This window comes from Hirundo rustica, chromosome 3, assembly GCF_015227805.2.
Source record: "Hirundo rustica isolate bHirRus1 chromosome 3, bHirRus1.pri.v3, whole genome shotgun sequence".
NCBI lineage: Eukaryota > Metazoa > Chordata > Aves > Passeriformes > Hirundinidae > Hirundo > Hirundo rustica.
This window is the reverse complement of record NC_053452.1, coordinates 18,587,003-18,613,468: the sequence shown is the minus strand read 5'-3', so window position 1 is coordinate 18,613,468 and position 26,466 is coordinate 18,587,003. Positions and strand designations below refer to the sequence as shown.

The 26,466-nt window shown below is 41.7% G+C and overlaps 1 protein-coding gene across 1 annotated transcript in view; it reads left to right on the top strand.

Moving 5' to 3' along the window:
• The first annotated feature begins 315 nt into the window (after window positions 1–315).
• Window positions 316–26,466, top strand: part of CNIH3 (cornichon family AMPA receptor auxiliary protein 3) — a 44,102-nt gene continuing 17,951 nt past the window's right edge. The window contains exons 1-3 of the mRNA XM_040060220.2: window positions 316–447; window positions 20,794–20,862; window positions 23,733–23,780. Of these exons, the coding sequence (XP_039916154.1) occupies window positions 367–447; window positions 20,794–20,862; window positions 23,733–23,780 (198 nt within the window). The 5' untranslated portion in view covers window positions 316–366. The remainder of the gene's footprint in view (window positions 448–20,793; window positions 20,863–23,732; window positions 23,781–26,466) is intronic.

Genomic DNA, 26,466 nt, shown 5'->3' with positions numbered 1-26,466 from the left:
CGTGACAGGATTTCAGTCAGAACCACGCGGCTCTCTCTGCCTGCAGACGCTCGAGCGGCGGAACAAGCCCCCCGCCAGCCCAGCCCAGCTCCTCTCCTCACCGCCGAGCCCCGGGCCCCAGCGCACCCCGCCCGCACCGGCCCTGGGGGCCGCCCACCGCGGGGCCTCCGCGGGGTGGGCGTCGCGGCGGAGGGGCCGGGCCGGGCCGGGCCGGGCCGGGCCGGGGGCGTTGCGGGGGTCGGGGCGGGCCCGGCCCCGGCTGCGTGCGGCGCTGCCCGCTCCGCTCGCCGCGCTGTCGCTCCGGGGCCGCCGCTCGCCCGCGGCACCTCCCGCCCGGCGGAGGGGGCGCGGAGTGCTCTCCCCGCCATGGCTTTCACCTTCGCCGCCTTCTGCTACATGCTGTCGCTGGTCCTCTGCGCCGCCCTCATCTTCTTCGCCATCTGGCATGTGAGTACCCCAGCCCCGCGGGCCCCGCGCCGGAGGCGGCTCCAGCCCCGGTGCGGAGGGTCGTGCCGTGAGGGAGCGGGGCGGGCTGAGGCGGCGGCCGGCAGCCCCTGGCCTGGGCAGCCGGGGCGCAGCGTCCCGCGGCGGGGCCGGGGCGGACGGAGCTTGCCGTAAGAACTCTGCCCGAGGGACGGTGTTTATCGCGCTGCTATAAGCGCAAGGAGCCCTGGCCGCGGGTCTGTGGCAGCTCGGGGTCAGCGGCAGCGCGGTCCCCGCTGCCGGGCAGCGCTCGCAGGCTGAGCGCCGCCCCAGCCCCGCGCTGGCGGCGGAGTTGGGCGCTGCCCGCGGCTCAGCGCCCGCCGTGCCCCGGCGGGAGCTCTCCCGGTGACAACATCTGCTTCTCCTGCCTGCCAGTGGAGCGCTGTGACGGGGAAACATCGTACCTGATGAAGAATTCCCTTCAGTAATTACTACATTAATAACTTCCTAAAAAGTCTGGGTTGAATGGGAAACTCTCTCATCCTTCTGATGCGTGACCCGCATATTGTGGTCCACCTTCATTAATTGACCTCCGCGGGGTTGGTGCTCGTTCCTTACTGTTCACTGTGTGTCTGTGGTAGGCGTAAGCGTGTAACTCAGAAGATGTGAAATCATCCTAATGCATAACTTGCAATTCTTTTGAACTGTTACATATTTTAGAATTAATTGCACTTTATGTGTGCTACACGATAACTCCGTGCTGTAAGCATTCAGGATGGAACAAGATAAGTTGGAAAACAGAGCGAGTCTCATGGATGCTTCCACATCAGGTAGCACCTGATGGAGTATGATTAAAAGGAAAATCCTCCTTTGATTAACAAGCAAGGGAGATTCAGAATTTATTTTTATTGAAATGAAAGTAAAGCTGCTATCTTAGTTATATTAGCACTATGAAAGAAATCCTTTTGGTGTGAGAATGCTTTGAAATTTACTTATTTTGTACTTTTCATGGGACTGTTACAAGTTTGGGGTTTTTTATTAAGGAAACCAGAAAGATGTGATGGCAGTGCCGAGTGCTGTTGTGATGTCAAGTACTGCAAGGCAGGAAAGGATCTCTGGCAGGCAGCTACTGCACTACTCTGAAAAAAGGAGTAGTAAAATTTAGATTATTACTCATGTTTTCACTCCTCCTCTTCTGCCAACCTTTAGGTCTCCAAAAGTGAGAATTCCACAGCTTCCTCAAGGGGCTTAGAGTTAGAAGTGTGCTCTCCTTTGAATTTCTAGCTACAAATTAAACTGCAGCAATTTCAATGGTTGTTTTATGTATTTCAAGTCTGTCACTGTGTCCTCTTTTTTTTGAGTCTGGAGTTGTTGTCGTGTGGATTCATAAAGGACTTGTAGCAAATCTGGTAAATTATTCTCCCATAAATGAGTGTAGTTACTACAAATTTATTCTTAGTGAAACATTCTTTTACATTTCAGTCTATAAATTCATGAAGAGCAATCCCTCAGTACAAGAGCTCTGTAAAGGCAACTAGGAAAGAAAACCTTTTCTTGATACACTTATGTTTATGCTGCATGTTTCTTGCGTCTGTTAAAAAAAATGTTGAGGGACTGAAGTGAAAAATAGCTGGAAATGTTCTTCTGTTGTAAGAGAGAAAGAATTGGCACTATAATTTCTAGTAAATGGAAAAAATCTATTAAAATACATGGTTTATGAAGAAAAGTCATAGAATAACATATTTAACACCCATCCAAAATAAACTTTTAGGTGTATGTGTTATCCACGTACACAGAACACAAGGATTATTATTATCCTTTCTATAAGAACTGGTACAGTCTGGTTTCTTCTGTAAGTTACATATTGAGTCATAGGAGTTTCTTTTACCTTAAACATCTCAGTTGTGAAAATCTTCCCAAGAAACAAAACTCCTACTCCATCCCTGTGACCTGATTTTTCTTCTACTATAATATACTGGAAAGGGACAGTAATGTACATAGGTTCTAATAATGGCAGAAGAGTGTTTCAATAATTATATTTTCCTGTTTATTTTTTTAAGACATTCTGCTGTTAAGAATAAGTATGAATAATCTGAGCATCCCATCACTTTGGAAGATTTCTGAGAATGAGAATTTATATTTTGTAAATTATTTTAAAGGATAAGGAAAATCTGTAGCATTTGGACTTGATATTGTTCTAACCTGAAGCTGAATGAGGTTTGGGCATGTATCTGGAATGATCTAACAGCAGATCAAATAAAATTTCATTTTCTTCCTGCTGGCAAGTCAGATGAATTAAAATTTTCATTCATATTGATCTAATAGGTTCAAAAAAATTGTACAACCAAAACAAGAGAGTAAGATGAGGATTTTTATTTTTCAACACTATGCTTATCTGATGCATTTCCTCTAGGAAGTTAAAGACTATCTATACATCCCTGTGTTCCTTATTCTTTGGAAGCAGATGGAATGAAGCTGGTCAGAGAATTTTAAAGGAATTGTAAAAAAATGCACACAGTCCTCCAGATATCTGGAATATATTATAATATTTTTCTGCCTCTGAGTGATCTTCTTGTATAGGTAGCCAGACGTGTCTGTCGTAAAAAACCTCCCAACAAAACCAAATTGAATATTATCAGAAACATTTGTTTAAACTCTGCACAAGAATTATCTTAATGCATTATTGCTGTAATTTCACTGATATATATTAAACGGAAGAAAAGGACTTGAAAATCTCCATGTACTACATGAAATCAATGTGACACCCTGTGACAGAGGAATTTTAAAAGCACTTAGGTTGTTCAGTGACCACATTACCTCCAACTGTAATGTCACAGTATTAGAAACACCATGTAGAAGTGTGTGATACAGCTAACAGCAGAATTTGGTCTACTAACTACGTCATTTGATATCCTCATCTGATCTTGTTGTAAGCTCAAGAACAGTGTTAGTCTTCCTACTAACTATCACAGACACTTTGTTTTACTGTTCTCAGTTCTTATTCTTCTTTATATGCAGCTTTTAACTAATCACTTTTATTCCACTCCTAAATGATCTTGAACGAAGATTTTAGCTTCCTGTTAACATTGAACTGAGCCATGTCAAGTCTGTTTGAACTCCCGACAAGACTTGACACACCACATTAGTTTCTAGTGTAGCTCCTCTGAGTTGACTCAAGTGAAGTTAACTGAAGTTGACCAAGTTGTGCCTTATTTGTTCTCAGTTAAAAAGATATATGCTTGTGTTGAGTCCTGCAGCTCTGTATTTTCTTAAAGTATATTGGTTTTGAGTAATATGAGTCCTTCCCTTCTGGTGATATTTTAAGATGAAAAGACTTGCTTTGAGATTTGTTATTTAAAGGAAAGCTGTAAGAAAAGAGCTTTTCAAAGTGGTCCATCTTATAATACCACATGAAAACAATTCATAAATACCAAGAACGTTACCGTTAACAAGAAAAGAATTTCCATGGTGGACCATCTCCTCTTCAAATCATATGAGCATATCTTTGCATATGACTGCTTCATAACCTAAGGATTGCCAGAAAGTATCAGGGGTGTATCATGCCAGTGAAAAAATTTGCAGTGCCAGTCTGAGAAGTTGTACCACACTGCATGCTTTTTGGAATATTTTGATATAGTTGTGAATGCAGGTGAATCCAGGAACAGCTCTTTGGCACAACAAGAGTGGTGTGTGTTGAAAGTGATGGCAGCTACTTGAGCCAAGCATAAGGAGAATAAAGCAGCAGGAGAGGGAGCTTTTTTGCTTTATGCCCCCCACACCACCTTATTTTTCTTTTGAAGTGTGAGGATAGTATTACTCTTAATAAACTACCTAAATAAAACTTTGGCTTCGATCAACAGTTAACAAGTTCACAAGTATAATTAAAAACAGTGGTAAGCAGTGACTGAACAGAGGCTAAGATTGACTAGTAGTTTTAATCAAAGCATCCCTTTTTTGCAAACACCAGGGAATGAAGCCCTTGGAATCTGTATTCAGTGTTGTTTCTGCTGATGGCTTTGTGTGCTATATTTATCAGACACCTTCAGTTATCTATGCCTTGTTTTTTCATTTGCTAAGTGTGAGTAATGGAACTAAACTGCTAGTACTGCCTGCCACTTTATTTAAGAGCTATTCTTAAAACGTCTTTGCTTTCTGACAGAAGGTGCTATACACATGTAAAATGTTGCCACTTCTGTTTTTTGTCACTGTAGTGTCCTGGTTATGTGGGCTGTGTTTTATTAGCACTCAAGTTTCAATAGCTCAAGTAAAAAATTCTGAAGCTCTCAAAGTGTTATGAATATGGAATTTGGTGAGTATTTGGTTTCTGACTTACTTAGGCTTCCTCATAAGATTCTTAGCCTAAAATAATTGTACAGCCTTAATTTTGAAGATACATAGAAAGCACATAAGCTTGGCTTGACAGCCAATTCAGTTTAGCAAAACACTTTGGTCACAAACGTCGCACTGATCTGTCAATCTTCTCCGTGTATCTGTGTCCTATTGTTTCTGCAGCTTAGGTTTGGAGGAGAGCTCAGCCTTACCTGAAACCTGTAAAGAGATCTGTGATCTAACTTGAACCTGTGCTGCTCTCCAGTGAAGGCTACCAGTCATCTCAATTTAATATCTTTGCAATGCTTTAGAGCCTGTCTTGAAAAGAAAGTAATTTCCTTACAGACTTATGGTCAAGCCTGAATTTCTTTCAGATATTGGAGTTCAACACTTTTCTTTAATGAGTCATTAATGCATTTCTCTGAGAATGGTGGATAATTATGTGCTTAAAAATAAAATCAGATTAAGGCTTGATGAAGGGGAGCACAAATGCTGTTGCTGTTATGTTATACATATTTCTTGAAAATTTCTTTTCTTGCCTAAGCAGCTACGCGCATTGTCCCTGAAGGTTTTATAGTCAGGACAGTTTAAGGAATGAGTCTGATATTTCCACTCTTTTTAAAGACAGAGCACAGCCAGATTGCCCTGGCTATAACATAGCTTGACAGTTCCCTTACAACTTTTCTTTCAAAAGTTTGTCACATTAATGCTGACGGACAGATATTAGGCCAGGCAGCACAGGCTGTGGAGCAAACTGAATCTTATGTATTGGGAAATAGGTGTATCTTACTTTAGTAACCTTGCCCTGCTTAAATAATAATTAAAAAGATCATAGAAGTCTATGGGCTCCAACACAGACTTAAATACTGTGGAAAGATTAAGCAGGATCTCTGTGTATGCTTGAACTGTCATGATGAGATTTACTTGGAGAAAGATTTAAAATTGTTGTGTGTTTGCCACTGGCTGTAATTCCAGATGCCTCACAAGTCACAGTGACTCCACTATCTGTGTAAAATAAATTATTCTGTGGGGTCTTGTGCCTCCCACAGTATGTGCAGAGAGCTATTTAAATGTTATTTGGTTGTCACATATCCAAGGGGTTTTTGGTTTTAGGATTAGTTGTAAAATCTACTTACTAAAGGGATTTATATCCAAATTGGTAAATAATGTATTTCTAGTGCTTTTAAATAACTGCCATGCTTGCTAATAAGCAAGGCAATATAGCTGTCATGTTTTATTAGACCGTGAGTAAAACTTTTAGATTGAGTCAGAGGCATGAGTTTATAGTTCATTACGTGTATTTGTTTATTCAGCCACCACATACTACATTAAATCACATTTAAAACATTGAATTCAGCCCTCAGACCTCTGTCTTAGTGGATTACTCTCACCCCAACATAAATATCCTTTCAGCAAAGTACCTTTCATAAGGAGGAAGAAGCTCAGCAGAGAATGTTTTCCATACAGATAACAGACATCTCTTTGACCCATTCCTCTTTGTCAGTGCCTGTGACATGCCCTTCATTTATGACCACTGTGGCTGCTGACAGCTGGAGGTGACTCTACCAGGCAATGGAACTAGATCTCACTTAAATTGTAAACTGGGGATACTGGGAGGCTTACTCTTCTGGTGATGATAATTTGGAAAACACTTCCAATTTCTGTGGAAACAAAATATCTCACCCACATCAAACAAGTAAGAATTATTATTATTTCCATTCTGAAAAGAGTCACTTAAAGTCACAGGACAGAGTCAGCTGCTGGGGTAAAGGCAGAAGAATGTCAAACACTGGAAGGTGACCTAGTAAATCAAACAGTGTTTCACAGTTGGAAGTTCCCTGTAAAAAATTCAGCTTGTGACCATGATGGTTTGCAGAGAACAGGAAGCAATTTTATTAACAGAACGGTTCCTGTGTTCCTTGGTAGTAATTACAACTTCAGAAATGTCCTGTTCCTGTTAAAAGAAATAATAAAAGGTTCATAGAATAATTTTGAGTGGAAGAAATCTAGGAAATCATCGTCAGATCTCTTCTTCAAGGGAAGCCTAATTTCAAAGTTAGGCCGGGCTGCTCAAGGTCCTGTCCAGATCACTTACGAACTCTCCATAGGTGGAGGTATGAAACACCGCCTGGATGGTTGAGGGTAGAGCAGTGGATATTGTCCACCTTGACTTCAGCAAGGCTTTCTTCACTCTAACAACATCCTCGTAGGCAAACTTAGGAAGTCTGGACTGGATGAATGGACAGTGAGGTGGATTTGGAGCTGGTTGAATGGCGGATCTCAGAGGGTTGTAATCCACGGCACAGGAGAGGCCTGTCACAATCCTAAGGGTCGATACTGGGCCCAGTGCTGTTTAACTTATCCACCCACTTTCACCCATCCATGACTTGGATGAAGGGGCACTTGCCTCCTCAGCAAGTTCACTGATGACAGCAAGCTGGAGGAGGGGCTGATACCTCAGAGGGCTGTGCAGCCCTTCAAAAGGACCTCAACAGGATGGAGAGATGGGCAGAGAAGAACTGCCTGAAGTTCTGCAAGGGCAAATGCAGGGTCCTGCACCTGTGGAGGACTAACCCCGTGCACCTGTACAGGCTGGGGGCTGGCCTGCTGGGGAGCAGCTCTGTGGAGAAGGACCTGGGGGTCTGGTTGGACAGCAAGCTGTCCCTGAGCCAGCAGTGTGTCCTTGTGGCCAAGAAGACCAATGGTATCCAGGGATGCATTGGGAAAACTGTTGCCAGCAGGTCAGGGTGTGTGATCCTGTCTCTCTGCTGAGGCACATCTGGATGCTGTGTCCAGTTCTGGGCTCCTCAGTACAAGAGACATGGAGCTGCTGGAGCAGGTCCGGCAGAGGGCTATGAAGGTGATCAGGGGACTGGAGCATCTCTCTTACAAGGAAAGGCTGAGGAAGCTGAGCCTGTTCTGAGCCTGCCTTGAAAGGGAACCTCATCAATGCCAGTATCTGAAGGGAGAGTGTGAAGAGGATGGACCAGGCTCTTCTAGAGTGGTGCCAATCAATAGGACAAGAGGCAATGGGCAGAAGCTGATGCACAGGAAGTTCCACTGGAGGATGAAGGAAAAGTTCTTTATTTGCAGGTAACTGAGCACTGGAACAGATTGCTCAGAGAAGTTATGGAGTGTCCCTCACTGAAGGTATTCCAGAACCATGTGGACACAATCCTGTGCCATGTGCTCTGGGATGACCTTGCTTGAGCAGAAGGTTTGACGAGACAACCAACTGTGGTCGCTTCCAACCTGATCCACTCTGTGATTCTGCAAGTCTGAGAACTTGTTCCAGTACTTCACTCATTGCACTGTGAACATTGTTTTCTTACATATGGCTGGAATTTCTGTGGTGCAGCTTCTGATTTCTCTGTCGTCTTCATGGTGCACTACCCTGTGAAAAGTTTTGTGCTGACTTCTGTGGAACCCACACCAGGAAACTAAATGCAAGATCATGGAGCATATCCTCCTAGATGCCATGCTAAGGCGCATGGAAAAGAAAGAAATGGTTGGTGATAGCCAACACAGCCTTACTAAGGGCAAATCACGCTGAGAAATTTGGTGGCCTTTTGCAACAGGATTACATTGTTGGCGGATGAGGGAGGAGCAACAGATGTCATCTGCCTGGACTTGTGCCTAGTATTTGGCACTGTCCTGAATGACATCCCTGCCCCTAAGCTGGAGAGACATGCATTAGACAGATGGATAACTCAGTGGATAAGGAATTGACTGGATAGTTGCACTCTCAGAGTTGAGGTCAACAGCTCCGTTGTTGTGACCAGTGAAAAGTGGTGTTCCTCAGGGGTCAGAATTGGGACCGATGCTGTTAAACCTCTCTGGTGACATAGAAAGTAGGACCAAGGTCACCCTCAGCAGGTTTAATGACACAAGGCCATGGGGTGTGGTCAGCTCGTGGGAGGGAAGGGATGCCATCCAGAGGGACCTTGAAGCAGGAGAGGTGGGCCTGTGTGAGCCTCGTGACATTCAACAAGGCCAAGGACCAGATCCTGCACCTGTGTCAGGGTAGTCCCAAGCACAAATACAGGCAGGGTGGAGAATGGATTGAGAGGAGCCCTGAGGAGGACTCAGGGGTGTTGGTTGGTGAGAAGCTCAGCATGACCCGGCAATGTGTGCTCACAGCCCAGAAAGCCAAACGTGTCCTGGGCTGCATCAACAGAGCTGTGACCAGCAGGTCAAGGGAGGGGCTTCTCCCCCTCCACTGTGCTCTCCTGACACCCCACCTGGAGTGCTGGGTCCAGCTCTGGGGCCATCAGCAAAAGAATGTGGCTGTTAGAGTAGGTCCAGTATAGTTCCACAAAGATGCGCGGAAGTTTGGAGCACCCTGAGGAGGCTGAAAGAATTGGAATTGTTCAGCTTGGAGACAAGAACGCTCCAGGGAGACCTTATAGTACCTTCCAGTGCTGGAACAGCGCCTACAAGAGAGCTGGAGAGGTACTTTTTACAAAGTGAAAGAGCAAGAGGGAATGGCTTTAAATAGAGGGCAGGTTTAAATTCAGAGAGACATCAATGCACCTTGTGAAGGCAGGACAAAAGTCTTCATGTTTTTCTCTGCTTCCCATTGAAAAGGTATTGCTGTAAAGCAAGGATTTATTTTAGGAATGTCATTGTTGAAAGCTACATTGAAATCACAAAACATTTACAATGGAAGTAAGTTTTCTCAGCAAGATACTGTAGAAGTGCTGAACTTGTGGCTCCAGTTTTGATAATGTGAACATATGAAGCAGAATTTAAGGGAGATGAAGAAGTAGTGCCATCACTGAGTTCTCCCATTGTACACGGCTTGCAACTCCCTCACCAATGTAACAGGTCATGAAAAATCTGAGTTGGTTTGGGGTCCTTTTGTATTTCTATGCTTTTGCCGGTCATGTCATATTCTAGTTGTCAAATATAGGATGGAGTTTTTAAAATTCATCTGGAAGTCTTGAGCATATTGCTGGAGAAACCAAAGCCTACAGAATTAAGGAAACCTACAGTAAAATGCAGATAATTAGTAACTTATAGCCCTTGCAATTATCTCATACCAGATAGTGTGCGAGTGCCAGGCATTGTTGATACAAGCACCATTTTTTTAATAGAACGACATTTGATTTTTTAAATGCATTTAAATGCCAACCATCTTCATGCTGTGTATGAGTCACAGTTTCAAGTGTGTAATTGTTTAGTCAATCTTCTGTTGCATTATTATTTTATCATGCTATGAGTTTGGGCTAAATAGTTCACATTGTATCGCCATCTAACGAGAAGCTTCTTTCTGCGTTCACAGAATGGGCACTTATAAGCAAACATAATGAAGGCTCCACTGAAATCAATTTAATTGCATGTGCTTCAGAGTCATTCTTCCCTCGGTATTATATAAACACTATTATCAGATCCTTTAGAAAATTGATTTGCTGATCATCCAAGTGACAGGCCTGTTTGGAGCTATGCTGAAATGTATCCTTATCTTTAATCATCCTCCTGTAATTACACTAAGGAGTTTGGTGAGAACATGGCTGAACAGATGAGGATGCTTTTTGGGTTGCTGTTCTTTTAATCTCAATTTTTGGTCACTTTTACACATAGCTGTGTCCCTTCCCCTTGCCTCTTTTCTGCGAACACAGCTCCAGTGCTGCTTTATTGCTTCCCCTTGCCTGAGCCCCGCAAACACAGACGTGTGGCTGAAGGACATTTCGTGTGTGTGTGTGTCTTGGCCTTGGAGTTATTTCCTCCAAGTTCTGCCTGGCGTCTTTTAGGCAAAGAAAGAAAACTTGGTAAGGTCTTTAATCTGGTCATCCCTGCCTGATGCTGCCTGCATTAGAAGAGCCCCTGTTCCATTGCCCTGCCTCTTGCTGGTCTAGCTGAGCTCCTGCTGTGCCACGAGAAGGCAGGAAGCACAGATCCAGCAGAATTTCTGCCTGCCAGGGGCTTCTTTCTGAGACAGCATCAATAGAAACCACTGCTGAGTGAGTAATGGGGAATAAAAATGATGTGGGAAGGGGGAAAATCGAGCTGTGGGAGCGAGGACTTCAGGGAGAAAGATGTGAAGGAAAGAGGAAATGAGAGGAAGAAAATCCCATGTATGAGCAAGGAACTAAAAAGAGGGAAGATTGCTGTGTTCTCATTCTCATTTGAGAGGCAATTATTTGAGCAGAAGAGGCTGCCTGAATCCAGAAGGTATGGTTAGTTCAGGTGGTGGATGCTTTTGGACAGCCCGTGTGATGAGTCTTCTGTGTGGGTATGGTGTAATGTGTGACATGCTTGAACAGATTTTTTAGTGACAGAACCCAGATTCCTTAATGTGTCCCCTGCATTTTGGTGAATGTGCATAAATTGCTGCTTGTAGGAATGGAGAACATGGGAGAGGAGGGAAAAGTAGCAGCAGCAACGAGAAACCTGAGAGGAAAACTAAGGAGTGTGTGGGGGAAAGGAAGATAATGCTTCCCGCAAGCATATATCAGCATAACAGAACTTTAAAATATCAAAATAATAACTTGGAGCAATATGTAGGCGTCTTTGGAAGCTTAAGAAAAGAACAAATTCTGTTGTGGTGATACGATTCGATACTTGCTTAGAGACAGCACCAGCCAGCTGGCCAGTCTCTCACCCATGACTTTTATCTACTGATACTGAAAAGAATCTTCTCTTTTGATCTCATTCTCTTTTCCTCTTCTTTGGGGCAAATATTTTTTTGTAGTTGTACCTATTTTTGTACATTTTCCCATCTGTTTACTACATTCTTTCCCTGAATTTATTCTGCAGAAACAGCCTGTTTATTCCTAGGTTTGGATTATTAGCTTTGGGCTGTTAAGTAATAAAAAAAGTGCTCCAGTTCATTTTGAGAATAATTTATGAAGATGGAGCTTTGTGGCTGTAATGCATCTGTGTGTTTCTCCTTGCATATACTGTAATTCTGATGAGAATAAAAAGACAAGTAGAAACATTGCATGGGAGCACACTGAATTTAAGGTGAAATAAATTAGAAATTGTTTGTAATTTTTTAGGAAAAACAAGGGCAGAAGAGTAAACCCTCTCACATCTATAGGTTGGCAGTTATCTTGCTTCCAGACAGAATAAACCAGCCATTGGTCCACTGTAACCAGACCACCTTTCCTCCTACCTTCGGCACCTGGCCAGCCTCTTGTACAGGTGTTTCACCAACTTATGTCTAGCCTGTCCCCACTTTGGTGCGGGAAAAACTGGAGAGTGAAGAATTTGGCCTATGCAAGTAGCAGATGTACAGATCTCTAGTGATGCATCTGTGATATAGAGGCAGTGAGAAAGATGTTGGAGTTGTTTAATTTCTTACTGTGTTTTCTGAGTTGATATGGAATTTAGTATAAAGAGAAGCAAGGGCTAAGCAGTGCTATCTCTTGTGCTGGAAGCAGAGTTCCACAGCCTCTCCTGGGCATGGGTAGAAAATAATACTGCTTTCTTCTCCCCCTGCTTGGCTGGGGGATCTGCAAACCAATTCATCTGCACTAGATATTCCCTGAATCACAGCCACAGTTCAGAGTTTTACACCTCAGCTGTAAAGCTTGGATCCAGGCTCCCGTCATTTCCTCTTGGCCCATTGAAGAGATCAAGACTAGCAGTGAAGTCTTGGTCTAACTCTATACATATGCTTGTTCAGTTTATCTGCAGATGTGGTCCTTGTTTACATTCTTTCCAGGAAAGAAGAAAAAGCTGGTGCAAGAATCTGTATGACTTTGTTACAATGACCTTTGATTTGATCAAGGCACTGGAGCATCTCCCTTATGGGGACAGGCTGAGGGAGCTGGGCCTGTTCAACCGCAAGAAGGGACGACTGAGAGGGAACCTCACCAAATGTCTATCAGTATCTGAAGGGAAGTTGTCAAAAGGACAGAGCCAGGGTCTTCTTAGTGGTGCCTTGTCCTTAGTCAATAGGACAAGTGGCAATGGCCAGAAGATGATGCACAGGAGGTTCAGCCGAATGATGAGGAAGAACTTCTTTCCTGTGCATAGACCAAGCACTGGAATAGAGTGCCCAGAGGAGCTGTGGAGTGTTCCTCACTGGGGGTATTCCAGAACCATGTGGACACAATCCTGTGCTATGTGCTCTGGGATGACCCTGCTTGAGGAGGGAGGTTGGACACACTGTGGTTCCTTCCAACCTGACCCATTCTGTGAGTCTGTGATGCCTTTTCTTAGTTTGCTGAATCTGTGGCTGTGACTGGGAATCCTCATTGTGGCAGATTGTTTGCTTTTCAAGTCCTGACCATCAAATCAAGTTAATACCTAAGAAGTCACAGCATTCCCAATAATGACATGCCAGTTTGATGTCGCTGGTACTCTGTGGATAACTGATCTTGGGGTTTTCATGCTGAAGAGATCAGAAGCAGTTAGATATTGAAATGTTTACAAGGTTTTGATCTTGTTATCTAAATTGAAAAACCTGTTTGTTTTATAAGGAATCCACATTAAATACCCTGTTGCATGTAGGAGGAGGAGACCATATGCAGGAAGAGAATATTGGCGGTGTTCTTGTGTCAAAAGTACACGGAGTGTGGGAGATTTGTACTCTGTTCCTTATTGCTGCAGAGATTCCACCTGCATTTCTCCCAGCCTACAGTGATGCATAGATGTTTTGCCTTTGGGGCTGGTGGGAAACGCTGTCAAATCCTTTGTAAGATTTTACTGGAAAAAAGAGAAGAGCACATATACAAGTGCTTGGGAACGCCAACCAAACCTGCTGCCTTTGGTTCGGACCCTGACATTGACTTCATCACTGACCCATGGAGTCTTCAGTCGACTGAGGTAGAAGAATTGTTTCTACCAGACTGAATGTAATTAAACTGAAATTCTGCATCTCTATGGACAAAAAAAGCTTCCATTCTGTTCAGAACAATATGTGTATTCACCAGTTTAGGTGCTAATTGAAAATGTGGGTTTTTTTCCTTCATATTGGTAGCAAGTGTTTGTGTCCCACTGAGGGGTGAGTTGTGGGGTGTGTTTGATTCACAGAACACTGCTGGTTGCTGAACTGCTTCCCTGTAGTGAATGCAGTAGAGTAAGGTTTAAAAAAAAAAAAAAAAAAAAAAAAAAAAAAAAAAAAAAAGTCGTGACAATAAAATGATGAAATTCTTTGGGAGGGAAGGAAGGATGGCAGTCTGGACTTACCTTAAAAATTCCTCCTCCGCTTGCGGTCTGTTTGGAAATGTCTTCTAGCTGCAGGGAGCAAACTATTAACCTATTTAGAAACAGGCTCTGTACAGCTATATTAGCATCATCCCTCCTGCACAGCTTGCTGCTTGTCTTCCTTCTCTTAACAAAATGCACTTTTTATGTGCACAGCTGATTTTTGTCTGGCTGGATTTCAGCTGGTGTAGACTGGAAGACAGTGAGTGGGTATAAAATTGTGATAAAAGCACAGGTCATCTCTGTCTGTGGTGAATCGGTGGGACATTTGTCTCTCTGCCGCAGGAGGGGGTTGACATCTCACTTTCAGGATGGCTGGGGAAGATATTTCAGTATCTGTGGTGAGAGAGTGAAATCTGTGACCAGAATCCTGTTGTTAGTCAGTAAAAAGTGTTTCACCTTGCAGTTAGATGAAATTATTTTTAAAAGCCCATTTCATAGCAGTTGTAGAAATCTGTCAATAGATGCTTGTCAAATTGTCCTTCTGGAAACATTGTATGCACAACAGAATTTTGCAGTTGCTGGGGTTTTTTTAATGGTTTTGTCAAAATTAATAACATGAATTCTGTACATTGAGGAATCAAGTTGCTTTTCCAAACTGTCATCTGCAGTGTTGCAGTAATAACTGGTACCACGGACTTAAGTAACTTTCCAATCAAGGCACTCAAAGCTCTGTACAGTGTGGTTGTACTCCTCAAGATTAATTTCTGGATTTTTCACAATGTGGATGGAGTTTTTCATGCTTGTACTAATAGGTGTGGACTGTTTCAGGCGACTGCCTGATACTTATTCTTAATTCTTAGTGGTATCCCCTGCACCTCTTTGCAGGCTTGGAAATCTGATTTTGTGTAGCTGATGCAGTAATATTGCTTTTATCCATCTGTATAGGGTTGGGGTGTTTTTTAATTTTTTTACATTTTCACTCGTGTGGTTTTTTCCTATGCAGGGGAATGCAGAGGTGTAAATATAGCAGTGCAGGCTGGCATGTTTGTGCACACATGCTCTCAGCAAAAGAGCCTTCCTCTATGGATTTTCGTCAGTATTTACTTAGAGTAGCAGAATTATACCTCCATAATTCTGTAGGTAGGAAATAATTTTGAGTCGTGTTTACAGAATGGAGATTATGTGGTTTTAAATCTGCCTATTGGACTTCCCATTGGAAAAGCTGCCATAGGATCTGGCTTAAACACTTGAGAAATTACACAAAGATTTTTATTACTTAAGTTGCCTAAACTTGCAGTTAGAACCTGAAAAGTTTAAATCATGTTCTCCTAAATGTAGCATCCTTTTACAGGCAAAAGAACTTCAGTAAAGAGATACAGACTGGGTGCTCAGGTGTTTGTGCAGCCCTGGATGGAGCCACATTTTGGATTTCGGTGTGGAGGGTTGTTTAATAGTGGCAGCTAGTGAAATTTGAACTAAGTAGAGCAAAGAAATGCTATGCAATTGTTAGTGTGAAATCTGACAAATAGAACAATTTTCTACCCTTGAGTGACTTAAAACCATTTGCAACCTTAATCCAAAAAGGCTCTGCTTAAAGCAGTGTTCTGCTCTAGAGATGAACAACAGCACAATAATCGGACAGAAGTGCATTGTTTCACTTTCATGTTATTAGTATACTGACAGTATTCTCTGTTTCCCCTAAACTTTATATAGTGTGACAATCCAGAGGCTTTGGTTCTTCTGCCACCAATTCTGTGAATAATTATAAAAAATGTAAATTGTATGTTCCTTTGTAAAGACCTTCATTGTCTTGCAGGCAGATTTATAACTGCAAAGCATTTTTAGTTATTATTGTTTACTTCTATTAATAGGTGGTGAAATAATAACTGTAATACTCAAAAAATAAAATACTCTGAGGAGAGAAAAGAGAAGAAAGGAATACTTTCCATCTCACTTTTTTCTTTGTCCTTGATTTGGCTCTGTTGCTAAGGTTCTCATCAACGCCAGCATTTCAGATCCACTGGTCTGGGAAGCTAGTGTGTTGCATGGAGAAGTATGATGAAAACCAAGACTTGAGACTTCTTTCCTTTTTTAATAGGAGATGTTTAACAAATGGATATAGACAGGAAATACAACATGATAAAGAAAATAAAATTCACTGAAATTTGAGGCAGGTCACCCCTCCATTCATACAATTTTGAATTATCTCTCTTGCTTTGTAGCACTAAGCAGATCAATTCAACCAGAGAACAAAGAGAGATGAAGAATACCTCACATCTAAATTTCTTGTTCAGGTTCATTTCATATCATGATAGGAATTGGGTAGCAAAAAAATCATGTTCTCACAATCTGTCACTTTGTTGTCCCTGTTCTCTGTAGCTCTTGATGGGCTCCCTGACTCCCTCATGTCAAGGCAGTGACTTATCTTCCCTTCCAGGTCCTTTTTCATTCCTACCGGACTGACTCATACCTGACTGACATTTTTTTCAGTTGGTGCTTCTGCCCAATAAAATCCAACAAAGTGCCTCAGCCAGTTTGCATCAAAATGGTCATGCTTCAAACACATTTTCCCAACACAGTTAGTATGTCTGTACATCAGTTGCTGTGCAGGCATGAAGTTTAGGAGCGCAGCCTGCTCCTAATCCTGCCTGCCTTCTGTCCATGTCCATGAGTTGCAGTCAGCCTGTGAACTGTGGGCCTAGGCACTGTGAAGTCTTCCTGGAAGCATGGAAGGGGAGACAAATTGTCTAAATGAACCATTAAAGACAGTCCCTTCAATATGGGATGGTGGTGCATTGACGGGGTGGTGGCAAGGAAGCATATGTTAGGTGTTACTGTTCTGTTCTGTGGTTGTCATCAAGTTCTGTTTTATCTTAACTTTCCTGAGATGCCAGTAGGCACTAATATCCAACTTCTTTGCTGTCACTGCATTCACACCTACACCAACTTCACTGCCACCCTTAACCACCACATTCTCAATTAAAATATGTTTCTGTAAGTGCTCAGTGATTAAAAAAAAAAAAAAGAAAAAAAGTGTCTTCCCTAAAAATGAGATATCATGGCTAATTTCTAGCATGAAGTGAAATTTTCATTGTGATGGGTACATAAGCATAGAAAGAAAGCAAAGTTCATATTCAGTCTTATGTGAACACTTCCTTATTCAAAGCTGTTATGGTCTCTCTGATAAGCAGAGAGAGTGCAGGTAATTAAAGCAAATTTTATAAATATACTTGCAATTGAAACATGTATTGTCATCACAAACTCGTTGATGCATTATATGTATAAATTGGAGCAAACTCCTTGCTGAATTGTACTGGGAGTTTTGAGATTTGCAGATGGTGTGAATCACCAGAGACTGCAAGCAGTATTTTGATAGAACTTTAGTTTTATTAGGTGGAAAACACAAACAAGTACACTTCTCTCACAAGAAAAAAACACGGCTAGGGCAGAGGCAGAACAAACTTCCTGTGGTGGTTTGCAAATTGGATTCACAGGGAAAATTCTCCAAGACAGAAGGTAGTGCAATATCCATTGTCCATTCAATCCCTGTTTATGCAGTAATTATAAAACATATTTGCTAAACATGATGCACTTTTTCTTTTCCTCATAAGGCTTTACAAGTCACCAGACAGCTTGGTGTTTTGGCGTTTTTTTCTTCAGTTTCCTAAATAAATGTCAGATGGTCCTTATTCTCTGTCTGTGAAGCTGTGTACAACTTTAATATTTACTAATAGAAATAAATTTCTCCATTTTGTAAGAACCAGGCCATAGCACATGCTTCCAAATTCTGTTCAGCTTTGTGACCAGGGGCTGATCATTTTTCTTTGGAAGGGTATGTTTACCGTGTGGCCTTTGGAGAGATTGGGTTGCTGATGTCCGTGCACGTGCATGATTTGTAGTCCTGATCGCCACCCTCCGTCAAATTAGATTGGATAACCGAGAGATAAGGAATGCGTTATAAAATGCATTCATTCATAAAGGTGAAACAATGTCATTTCTTATGAGGTGCCCTGAGTGGGATCTCTTACGATGTCTCAAGACGAGATGAGCTGAGCTGCTCAGCTCGAGGTGCTGGTGAGTGTGGCAGTTTCTGCGGTGAAAGAGCCCTTGAGCGTGTCCAGGCGCTGTCCCGGAGCGCTCAGCAGCTCTGCTCAGCACGTGTGGGAATCAGGCGGCCAAACCACATCCAGCTGCGAAGGGAACAGGCACGAGGTTGTTCCTCTGCCTGTGTCAGAGCACTGCAGCTCCCCTGAGAGCATGGTGAAATACCTCATGGAGACAAGTACTTGGTTATTTGGGGTTTGGATGGGAAAACGGCAGTTCCAGCCTCTCAACACCCCAGGCCATTAAACTGCTACAGAAGGCGAGTTATAATTGAAAGAGGAAGATGTTTCCTAATTAATTATGTAAACCCTGCTGCAGCGCAGCCCAGTTGTATTTTCAGTAATATCATTTGTTGCACCAGTCTTAAGAAGTTACAGTTTTACTGAGTTGTGGCTTTAGATTTAGGACAAACAACATTATAAGATTTAAAAACAATGAAAAAACTGCCAACACACCCCACTCCCAGAAAAAAAACAGAAGAAAACCATGCCCTCAAAATGCTTTGGGGGTTTCTTTATATTCCTCTAATTCTGAGCCTGCCTGTGCTTTACATTTTTTCACTATAACTGAGAGCTAGGAAATAGGAATGTGCTTTCACATAAATTAAGATAGATATTTTCATGTTATCACTAGACTTCTGTTTCTGGAGATTTAACAAAATATAAAATATTATGGAACTTTTTCTGAAATAAATTGAGGAGGATTTATTTTTGTCAGCCTCTTTTCAGAGAGACACTGGAACTTTTATTGAAGAAACTTTCCTCCAGTCTTGTGTGCTTGAAACCAGACCTTAATCTCTTTTAAGTGTAGCAGGAATATCTTGACATTGACATAGCTTGCAGGTGCCTCAAGAGGTTTGTCTGTGAGACTGTTGCATTTACACTTACTGGTTCTTTGAAAACCACGTGCTTAAATATCTCTCAGGTGTGTTTCAATGCACTTGTGTATAATGCAAGCATAATGTAAATTATGTGCCAGTAAATAAAGAGTGGAGGTTTGGCTACAGAGCTGGGAATGTCAGTGAAGTAAAAAAGAAAAAAAGAAAAAAAAGGGGGGGGAGTGGAGAAAGTAAACATAAATGTGCAGTATATTTGAGGCTAACCACTTTTCCATCCTTCCCTCTTTCTGTCAGTGCTGATGCTGATATTCAGTTGTAAAGAGATACCCAATCTATGTGTGTGTGACTCATGTGCTCACGTGTAACCCTCCTAGCAGTTGGTCCAGCTGGAGGATCCGTAGACCTGGCCAAGGAATATTAAATACAGAGGTGTCATGAGTCTTATTCTTCACAAATGTACTGCAAGCCCCTCACACCTTCTGTTAGTTGCTCTTTTACCACTGCAGATCTAATTCCTAACTTGGAGAGATAGTGCATCCATAGGGAGAAATGCTTCACTTGTAATCACATTTTATAGTTTTGTGCTTTATTCTGCCACTTTGACTTGTCATAGTTGAACAAATTGAATTCTGTGGAGTGCTCTTGTAAAATGCCACACTTTTGATTTTTAAATGTGCTTCAGTGGCATGAATGCAGCATTAGAGCAGGATGAGGAGCGGTGCTGAAGTTTCTGGATTGTAGCTCTGAGTTTCATTGTCGAGCCTCTCACCCGGTTATTATGATTCAAGAACAGGCCATTTTCAGGTTTTCTGCTCCTGCCTTCCATCTCTGTTAAATGAAAGTTTTGGCTATGCAGCAGGTCTGTGCTGGCACCCAGCTGGTTCTTTTTTGTGAACAGCCAGGCAGCAGGCACACTGTTACACATCAAGGAATGGCTGTTGCACTCACACACTAATTACCAGACTGCTGCCTTGTTCTTCCATCATCTTTTATTAAGAACAGACACTTTGGTTTATAAAGTGTCTGAAAAGGAATTGTTGTTTCAACATCTATTCACGTGGTGCCTGTCAGTGAGCTTTCCTTCCTCAGGTGAAGCAAGACAAAAGCAGCAGAAAAGGTATTACTAGAATGCAAACACAAAGTCAAGAATGTGCTTTGAGATCACTGAATGAAGTGTGCTGAGGATTATTACAGCTGTTTTCTTTCCAAGAAAACAGTCTTCCAAGAAAATGCTAGCTCTTCACTAGATCTAGCACAAGAACTTAAAAGAAAATGCTATCAAACATTATTTTTTTTATAGGCAATTTGGCTGCTGTACTTTAAAAGAACCAGAAATTACCAGGGTGTCTCTAATCCATCTGTTAATGGAGGAAATCAAAGGACCTGAGCAAAAGACGTCTCTCCATTAATGAGGTGTGAGGTAAAGTTCTAAAACCTGCCAGAATTTAGGAAGAGCATGTTTGCTCTAGAGTGCTTTACCTTGTGATGAGTGCGCTTGTTAATGAATAGCAGCTTAATGGTGAAGCTGATACTAATTCAGAATTAATATCTGAGGTAGGTTTAACAACTAATAAAAATGGACTGTTTATTTGCTAAACCTGGAATCTCATATCAGATCCATCTTCGTGGTTTAGGCAGCTATGACTTTTTCCATCAAATTTGGAGACGAATTCATTTGTGAGGTAGTTTTATGTTATATGGAAATCTGAGAAAAGATATCGTGCCGATTTGAGGGAAGAAATATGGAAAGTAGCAACACTGAAAAGGCTATAGATATGATTTTGCTGAGTGACAGATTAATGAGTTCTAGGTGTCATACGTAGGAGTATCCCATGTTTTGTTTTAACTACTCAGTTCTAAAGGGAGTGTGCTGGCGAAGCTACTTTTCCACATTTTCCCTGGAAAGTGGGGAAGGCAGGCAATGCATCTAATTAGACCCTTAAGGAAAAAAAGTGTTTGAAGGGGCATTCATTACAGGACTTGAAAAAATTGTTTTTCAGATAATTGCCTTCGATGAACTTCGGACGGACTTCAAGAGCCCCATCGACCAGTGCAACCCGGCGCACGCAGTGAGTACAGCCAGGGCCTGCGCAGCCATGGCTGCTCCAGAAACGGGGAGCACCCAGCTGGCAGCGAAGGATGGCTGCGGAAATGAATTGGGAGTCTCTTGTGAAGTCACCTGTGGTTTGGAAAATTGATTAATTGGGCCAGTCTTAGGAAGCCAGATGGTGATTTTTCTGTTAAAGGCTTTCCTCTTTGCTGAAGGAGGCAAGAAAGTAATTTGGAAATTCAAAAGCTGAAGAATGTCATGTGATGCTAATGCTTTCTTTTTTACCTTTTCATTCTGTGGCAAAAGTTTTCCTTTCTGAAATACTTTGCTTTCTCTGTGTTCAAGCATAGGGTGACAACCTTCTCCCATACTGTCTGTATCAATGAGCCGAAAACTTGAAAGAATTTTTAAAGAGGTGCTTGTCTGGACCTCTCAGTCCCATGGCAGGGCTCTGGATTCTCTTATGCTTTAGGAGTAAATATAATTTTCTGCTGCATCTGCTATAGGAGAGCATTAAATACCTGGGAATGTAAACTCAGTTTTAACTAATGAACCAGAAATGTAGCCTAGATTTAAGCATATCCAAGTTCCTCTGATAATTAAAGCTATAATCTAGGGTGATTTAGCTGACTACAGCTACACTTGACAGTTTGTACCACCAGAACTGAGAGCAGCACTTGGCTCCCCATCACCTCACTGGCAATGACAATGATTATGACAGGTGCTGAATTTGATCTCCACAGAGTATCAAGTTATTCAATTGCCTACAGTTGATAACCAGATTCACTAGCTAGTACTTTGCCATTCAACCTTCTTTCATAACTCAGCTGAGGACTTGTACTGCTTAGACCACTGATGATTTTAAGCATAAACTTTATAATCCTAGATTTTTATTTTATTTTTTTTTTTTACTGTTCGCTAACACATAAAAGAAAGAAATTATATGAAGAAATTCTATAGAGGATGTCAGGGGATGTAATCTGGTTTTGAATTTACTGGAAGTAATCTGATTTCCAATCCACTTTATATATTTTTACTTCCTATCTGAGAACTGCACACTGAATTTATATGTACCAAATTTCAGTAAATTTTTCACTTCCTATAACTCGAGGTGATCTATGGAGATAATATCTTCTTATTTTAAAATGGCAATGGAATCGATCTCCATGATAAAAAAAGAGTTAGCAAGTCCCTTTTCAGTCATATTAGTCGAGGAATTAAAAAGTGAATCATAAAGTAAAGCAAGGCAGAGTATTTTGTGGTTGGTTCACATACTTGACTTCCATGAAACCTTCTGCATTAATTCAAGCAATAATCTCAGATTGCCTTTTTCTGCACAGTATACATGTCAATGCCTTTTATATTGTCATAAAAGGAAGATTTTTAGCAGGGATTTCCTGTATCTTTTGTCAAGTGTATTTTCTTTCTTCCCTCTGCACCGTTGCTTGTGCCTATATTCCATTTATTTGGTGGTGTAGTTTTCCCTGTTGTGCTGTAAGAGTGTCTGAAGTTTACCCACATGTTCTCCACAACGTTTTCATGACAGAGGGCAGAGCCTTTTCAACAAGAGAAGACTGAATTAAAGAGAAATCAGAGGCAAAAACAGTGTCATTACTGAAAATGTAATTCAAATTTCCTGATTTGCTCTCTTATTACCTTAAGTTCAGAGACAGACTTCCTACTTCTCCAAGGCCAGCTGCAGCTGGCATCTGTCTTTCCCTCTGCACTTCGAAAGGCAAGGGCGCTTTCTGCAGCTTCACAGGCACATCCGCACGCATCCATTCTCATGTTTGCAACTGAGAGTCTAAAATTTCTGACTCTCATTTAGCTCAGAGACTCCAAAAGGAGGCACACTATTTTTCTGGTGCCTATCAAGCTGCCACTGCCCCATTGCCTTTCCAAAATTATACTTTTTTTTTTTTTAATGGCTTAAACTTGGGGACAGGAAAGCAAAAAAGACATTTATTTGGAGACTAGAATTAAATTTGCTACAAGCTTGAGTTTTAAAGCATTTGAAAAGCAAAAAGCTTAGGGAGAGTTGGCTTCTCACATCATTATAGTACATTACTTGTTTTAAAAATTTAATTGTTTGGAATATTTTTGCCATAAAAGAAAATATCACATAGTCTTCTGAGGACAGCAAACCCACTCTGACTTCTGCAGTGTAACTAACAGTAGAATCTTTCACAGTAACTCCAGTCATGGGGTTATGCAGTGAAATTTGGTTTTGCTGGTGAGCTTTTCATTATGAGCCATTGAAAAGAAAGCCTGTCTTTGATTTGTCTTCTTTCTCTGAGTTGAGTTTAGAACATCTTTTGAGTCACAGTACTTAATTACAGTGATTCTCAGTATTTATGAACGCATCTGTTGTTTAGAGTGGCATTTCTAGGCCATTTCTGATATTTTTCACTAATGTGTTAAACTGTAGTATCACATGTTCAGGCACCACCTTAGTGACAGAGGAAGAGCTGCCATGGAAAATTCATTGTGATTTTTCCCACTCAGGTTTATCTTGAAGCCGGAGGATGGGTGCCTGAAAATGCAGGACCAAGTCTCTGTGGTATCAATTGGCACAATTGGACAGAGCCACAAATGATGACTTAAAAAAGAGTTTCAGCCTCTGACTGAAGGCTAACATAGACTTGAATGCCCAGCTGATATTGTTCCACCCCATAACAAATGAGAAATAACTTATTGGGATGTAGAAATGGGAAAATTGTTGGGTTTGCAAGCAGTAGGTAAGAAGTGAATGCTGTCGATTCAGATTAATAACATGTGTTGCTTCACTGCAGCCATTAATTAAAACATTGACCCTTTGTAATTGTAATATATTGTCATAATTTGTAACACCAGCTAATCTCCTGCCTCTCCCCCTCTTTCTCTCGACAGAGGGAGCGGCTGAGGAATATTGAGCGGATTTGCTTCCTCCTGCGAAAGGTGAGCGTGAACCAGCCAAGGGTTTGTGAAGTTTATGAGAATTAAAGCCATCCAGTGGCAGTGTGCATGTATTTGCTCTTTGATCCTCATACTCTGTTGATGGAAAGCTGGATTCAACTGAGAAGTGAAAGTCAGGATGACCTTGTAAGGACGGAGCAAGACAAATTATAAAAGGTTGACATAATAGAGGGTGTCTGGATAAAAATTGAACTTCAGAACATCAGCCCATTTATTTTGGAACAAGCTTTTCCAAGGTGATGAGTCCTTTTACAGTTGCAGCTGAAGGTTCTTTTATAGTCCTATAAAACTACTGTTATTGTTGTCGTACAGGCTTTTAAAATACCTGTTTTTTTGAACGGTGGCTTACTCCTTGACATGCTGAACATTTTTATTAGTTACATATCTAATGTTCAAGGTTTCTGGTTGATGGAATAAAAAAGTTGGTAGCAGTATGTATTTCAGCTTGACACAGGTGAGATGCTGAGTGCCTCAGCTTCGGAGAGATTCAAAGGAGCTGATAGATTGTGGGTTACTTATTTGTGGCTTCAAATAGGATTTTCATAAGTAATCTTTGTTTTTCCTGACTGTCTGCGACTGAAGTAAAAATAATCATTGCTCCAAACTATTTTATTCTGCGTTCAGGTTTCTATACACTGTGTTCTACAGAGTGGTAACAAAGCCACTTACATCCTGCATTTTTCCTTGAAAAGGTCATCACTGCAGTGTGGACTGCTGAATGCACCCTAATCAAGCTAAGACTTAAATTCAGACAGGGTTTTAAGAAACATCACCCTGCGGCATCATCCTCAGAGGTTTTTAGAAAGCCAGTGCTGAGGATTTTCACTTTGGGCTGATCCAAAGGCATAACTGTGACTCCACGCAGTACCTATGGGCTCAGCCAGAGCCTGAGTCGTGTCTCTTTGGCACCACTGTGAGCACGAGACTGCTAGGAGCCACGTTTAAGGACTTCCTGAGCCTGTTTATACCACTTGGGATGCAGAAATGAGGGAAAATACTTATCACCAAGAGCTTTCCACTTTATCAAATAGGCAGCCAGCCAGTCTCAAGCTGTGTCCCAGTTTCTTGGACATAAAGCAACTGTTGAGTGGTAATGGTTTCATATATGTGAGCCCCATGGGAATGCATTGCCTGCATCAATGTTTAATTTTTATTGCGCCTCGGCCTCGTTGTGAATGGCAAAATGGAGCGTTTTGGCTAATTGCAGGCTCTGTATTCATAAGGGATTGGCTTGCTTCTGGTTCACTTAAATGCTTTGTTAATTCAGCCTCTTCCTCGAAGTTCTTTGGGGACACATTTGTTTTAATTGAGAGACTATATGCAGGAGGAGGAGGGTGCAATAACTACAGAGATTTGTAGCCTTCAAATCTGACAACCACTAAAAATAGCTTTAGTGTTTTATGTAGCATAGAGGAAAATTGAGGAAAAACAGTAAAGAATTGAGTGCCAGCTATATTGATACAGGAAAATAGCTGTTAGGATTCTTCCAGCAGGTGCTAAATATATCCTTCAATATTGTGTGGCTTTAGGGTCTGTTTCTGTTTCTATGAAACAACAGCATACCTGTTTTGAAGTCAGGAAGTTCTTTTATAGGGCTTTGAAAACAGCAGTGTCTTCCTATTTATGACAATAGAACTTAATGCTTAAGAGCTGATATAAACTTCTTGTTTTAACGAGGTTATAGGTGGGCTATAAAAATATATTCAATTTCATTATACACTGGTTTTAGAAGGGGTTCTTGGGAATTGTAGAATTGTTAGGTATGTCATAGAAGTCTGATCCCAGTGAGCAAAGACTCTTTTAAGGATGTGTTTTTGGGTTTATGTCCAAAATATTTGGAGAAGTTTATTGAGAAGCTGTGACCAGGTGTGTGATATTTCACCAGACATTATATAACTTATCTAACTTATTTACATTTTCCAAAATAGAATGGAGGATGCAACTGTTCTGCAGCCAGGCATTTTCTGATGTTTGGTTTGGGGAAAATGTTTCTATATCATTAAAACAAGCAGGGTTTGTGTGAAATAGATATATATGATGCTGGCATGCAGGAACACATGGGTCCTTGTTTCTATGGTGCTGTAGGATTAGATGATCCCAGATTTTCTGGTTACTGAAGAATGATTGATTTAGCATAAAGAAGATATGAATGTTGGGTGGTAGCCACAGACAGATCTCTCTGTCCTGAAGAAGAGGAGAAGAAGGCTTATTTTTTGAACTCATCACCATGTCAGGTGCTCTCGGGCTACAGATGCCTCATTTCATTCAGTGGTGTGGCACTTTCTAGGATCGATTTGTGCTGCAAGCTGTTGAATATCCCGTCGTGCCGACATCGGCTGCCACACGAGCGTCGAGTGATTCACACAGGACACACCAGTGTGAGCGCATGCTGTGGAGGCATTTTTGCTATAAATTGCCTTTGTTTCCCTAAGGATGTGATTCCATGGCTCACTGTAAGCTGTCCAGAGAACACAAACTGGCGGTGAGTGTGAGCAGAGCAGTACAGAGCAGCTCAGGCTTCTTGGGCTTGTCAGCCCTGCAGAGGGGTGCAATAGGCAGGATGTGCCTGTCAGGCCTACCATGATTTTTACGGTCAAATATTTTGGTGGGGTTGTAAAACATATTCAGTTACTGATGACAGCAATATTATTTAATTGTAATTTCGGTT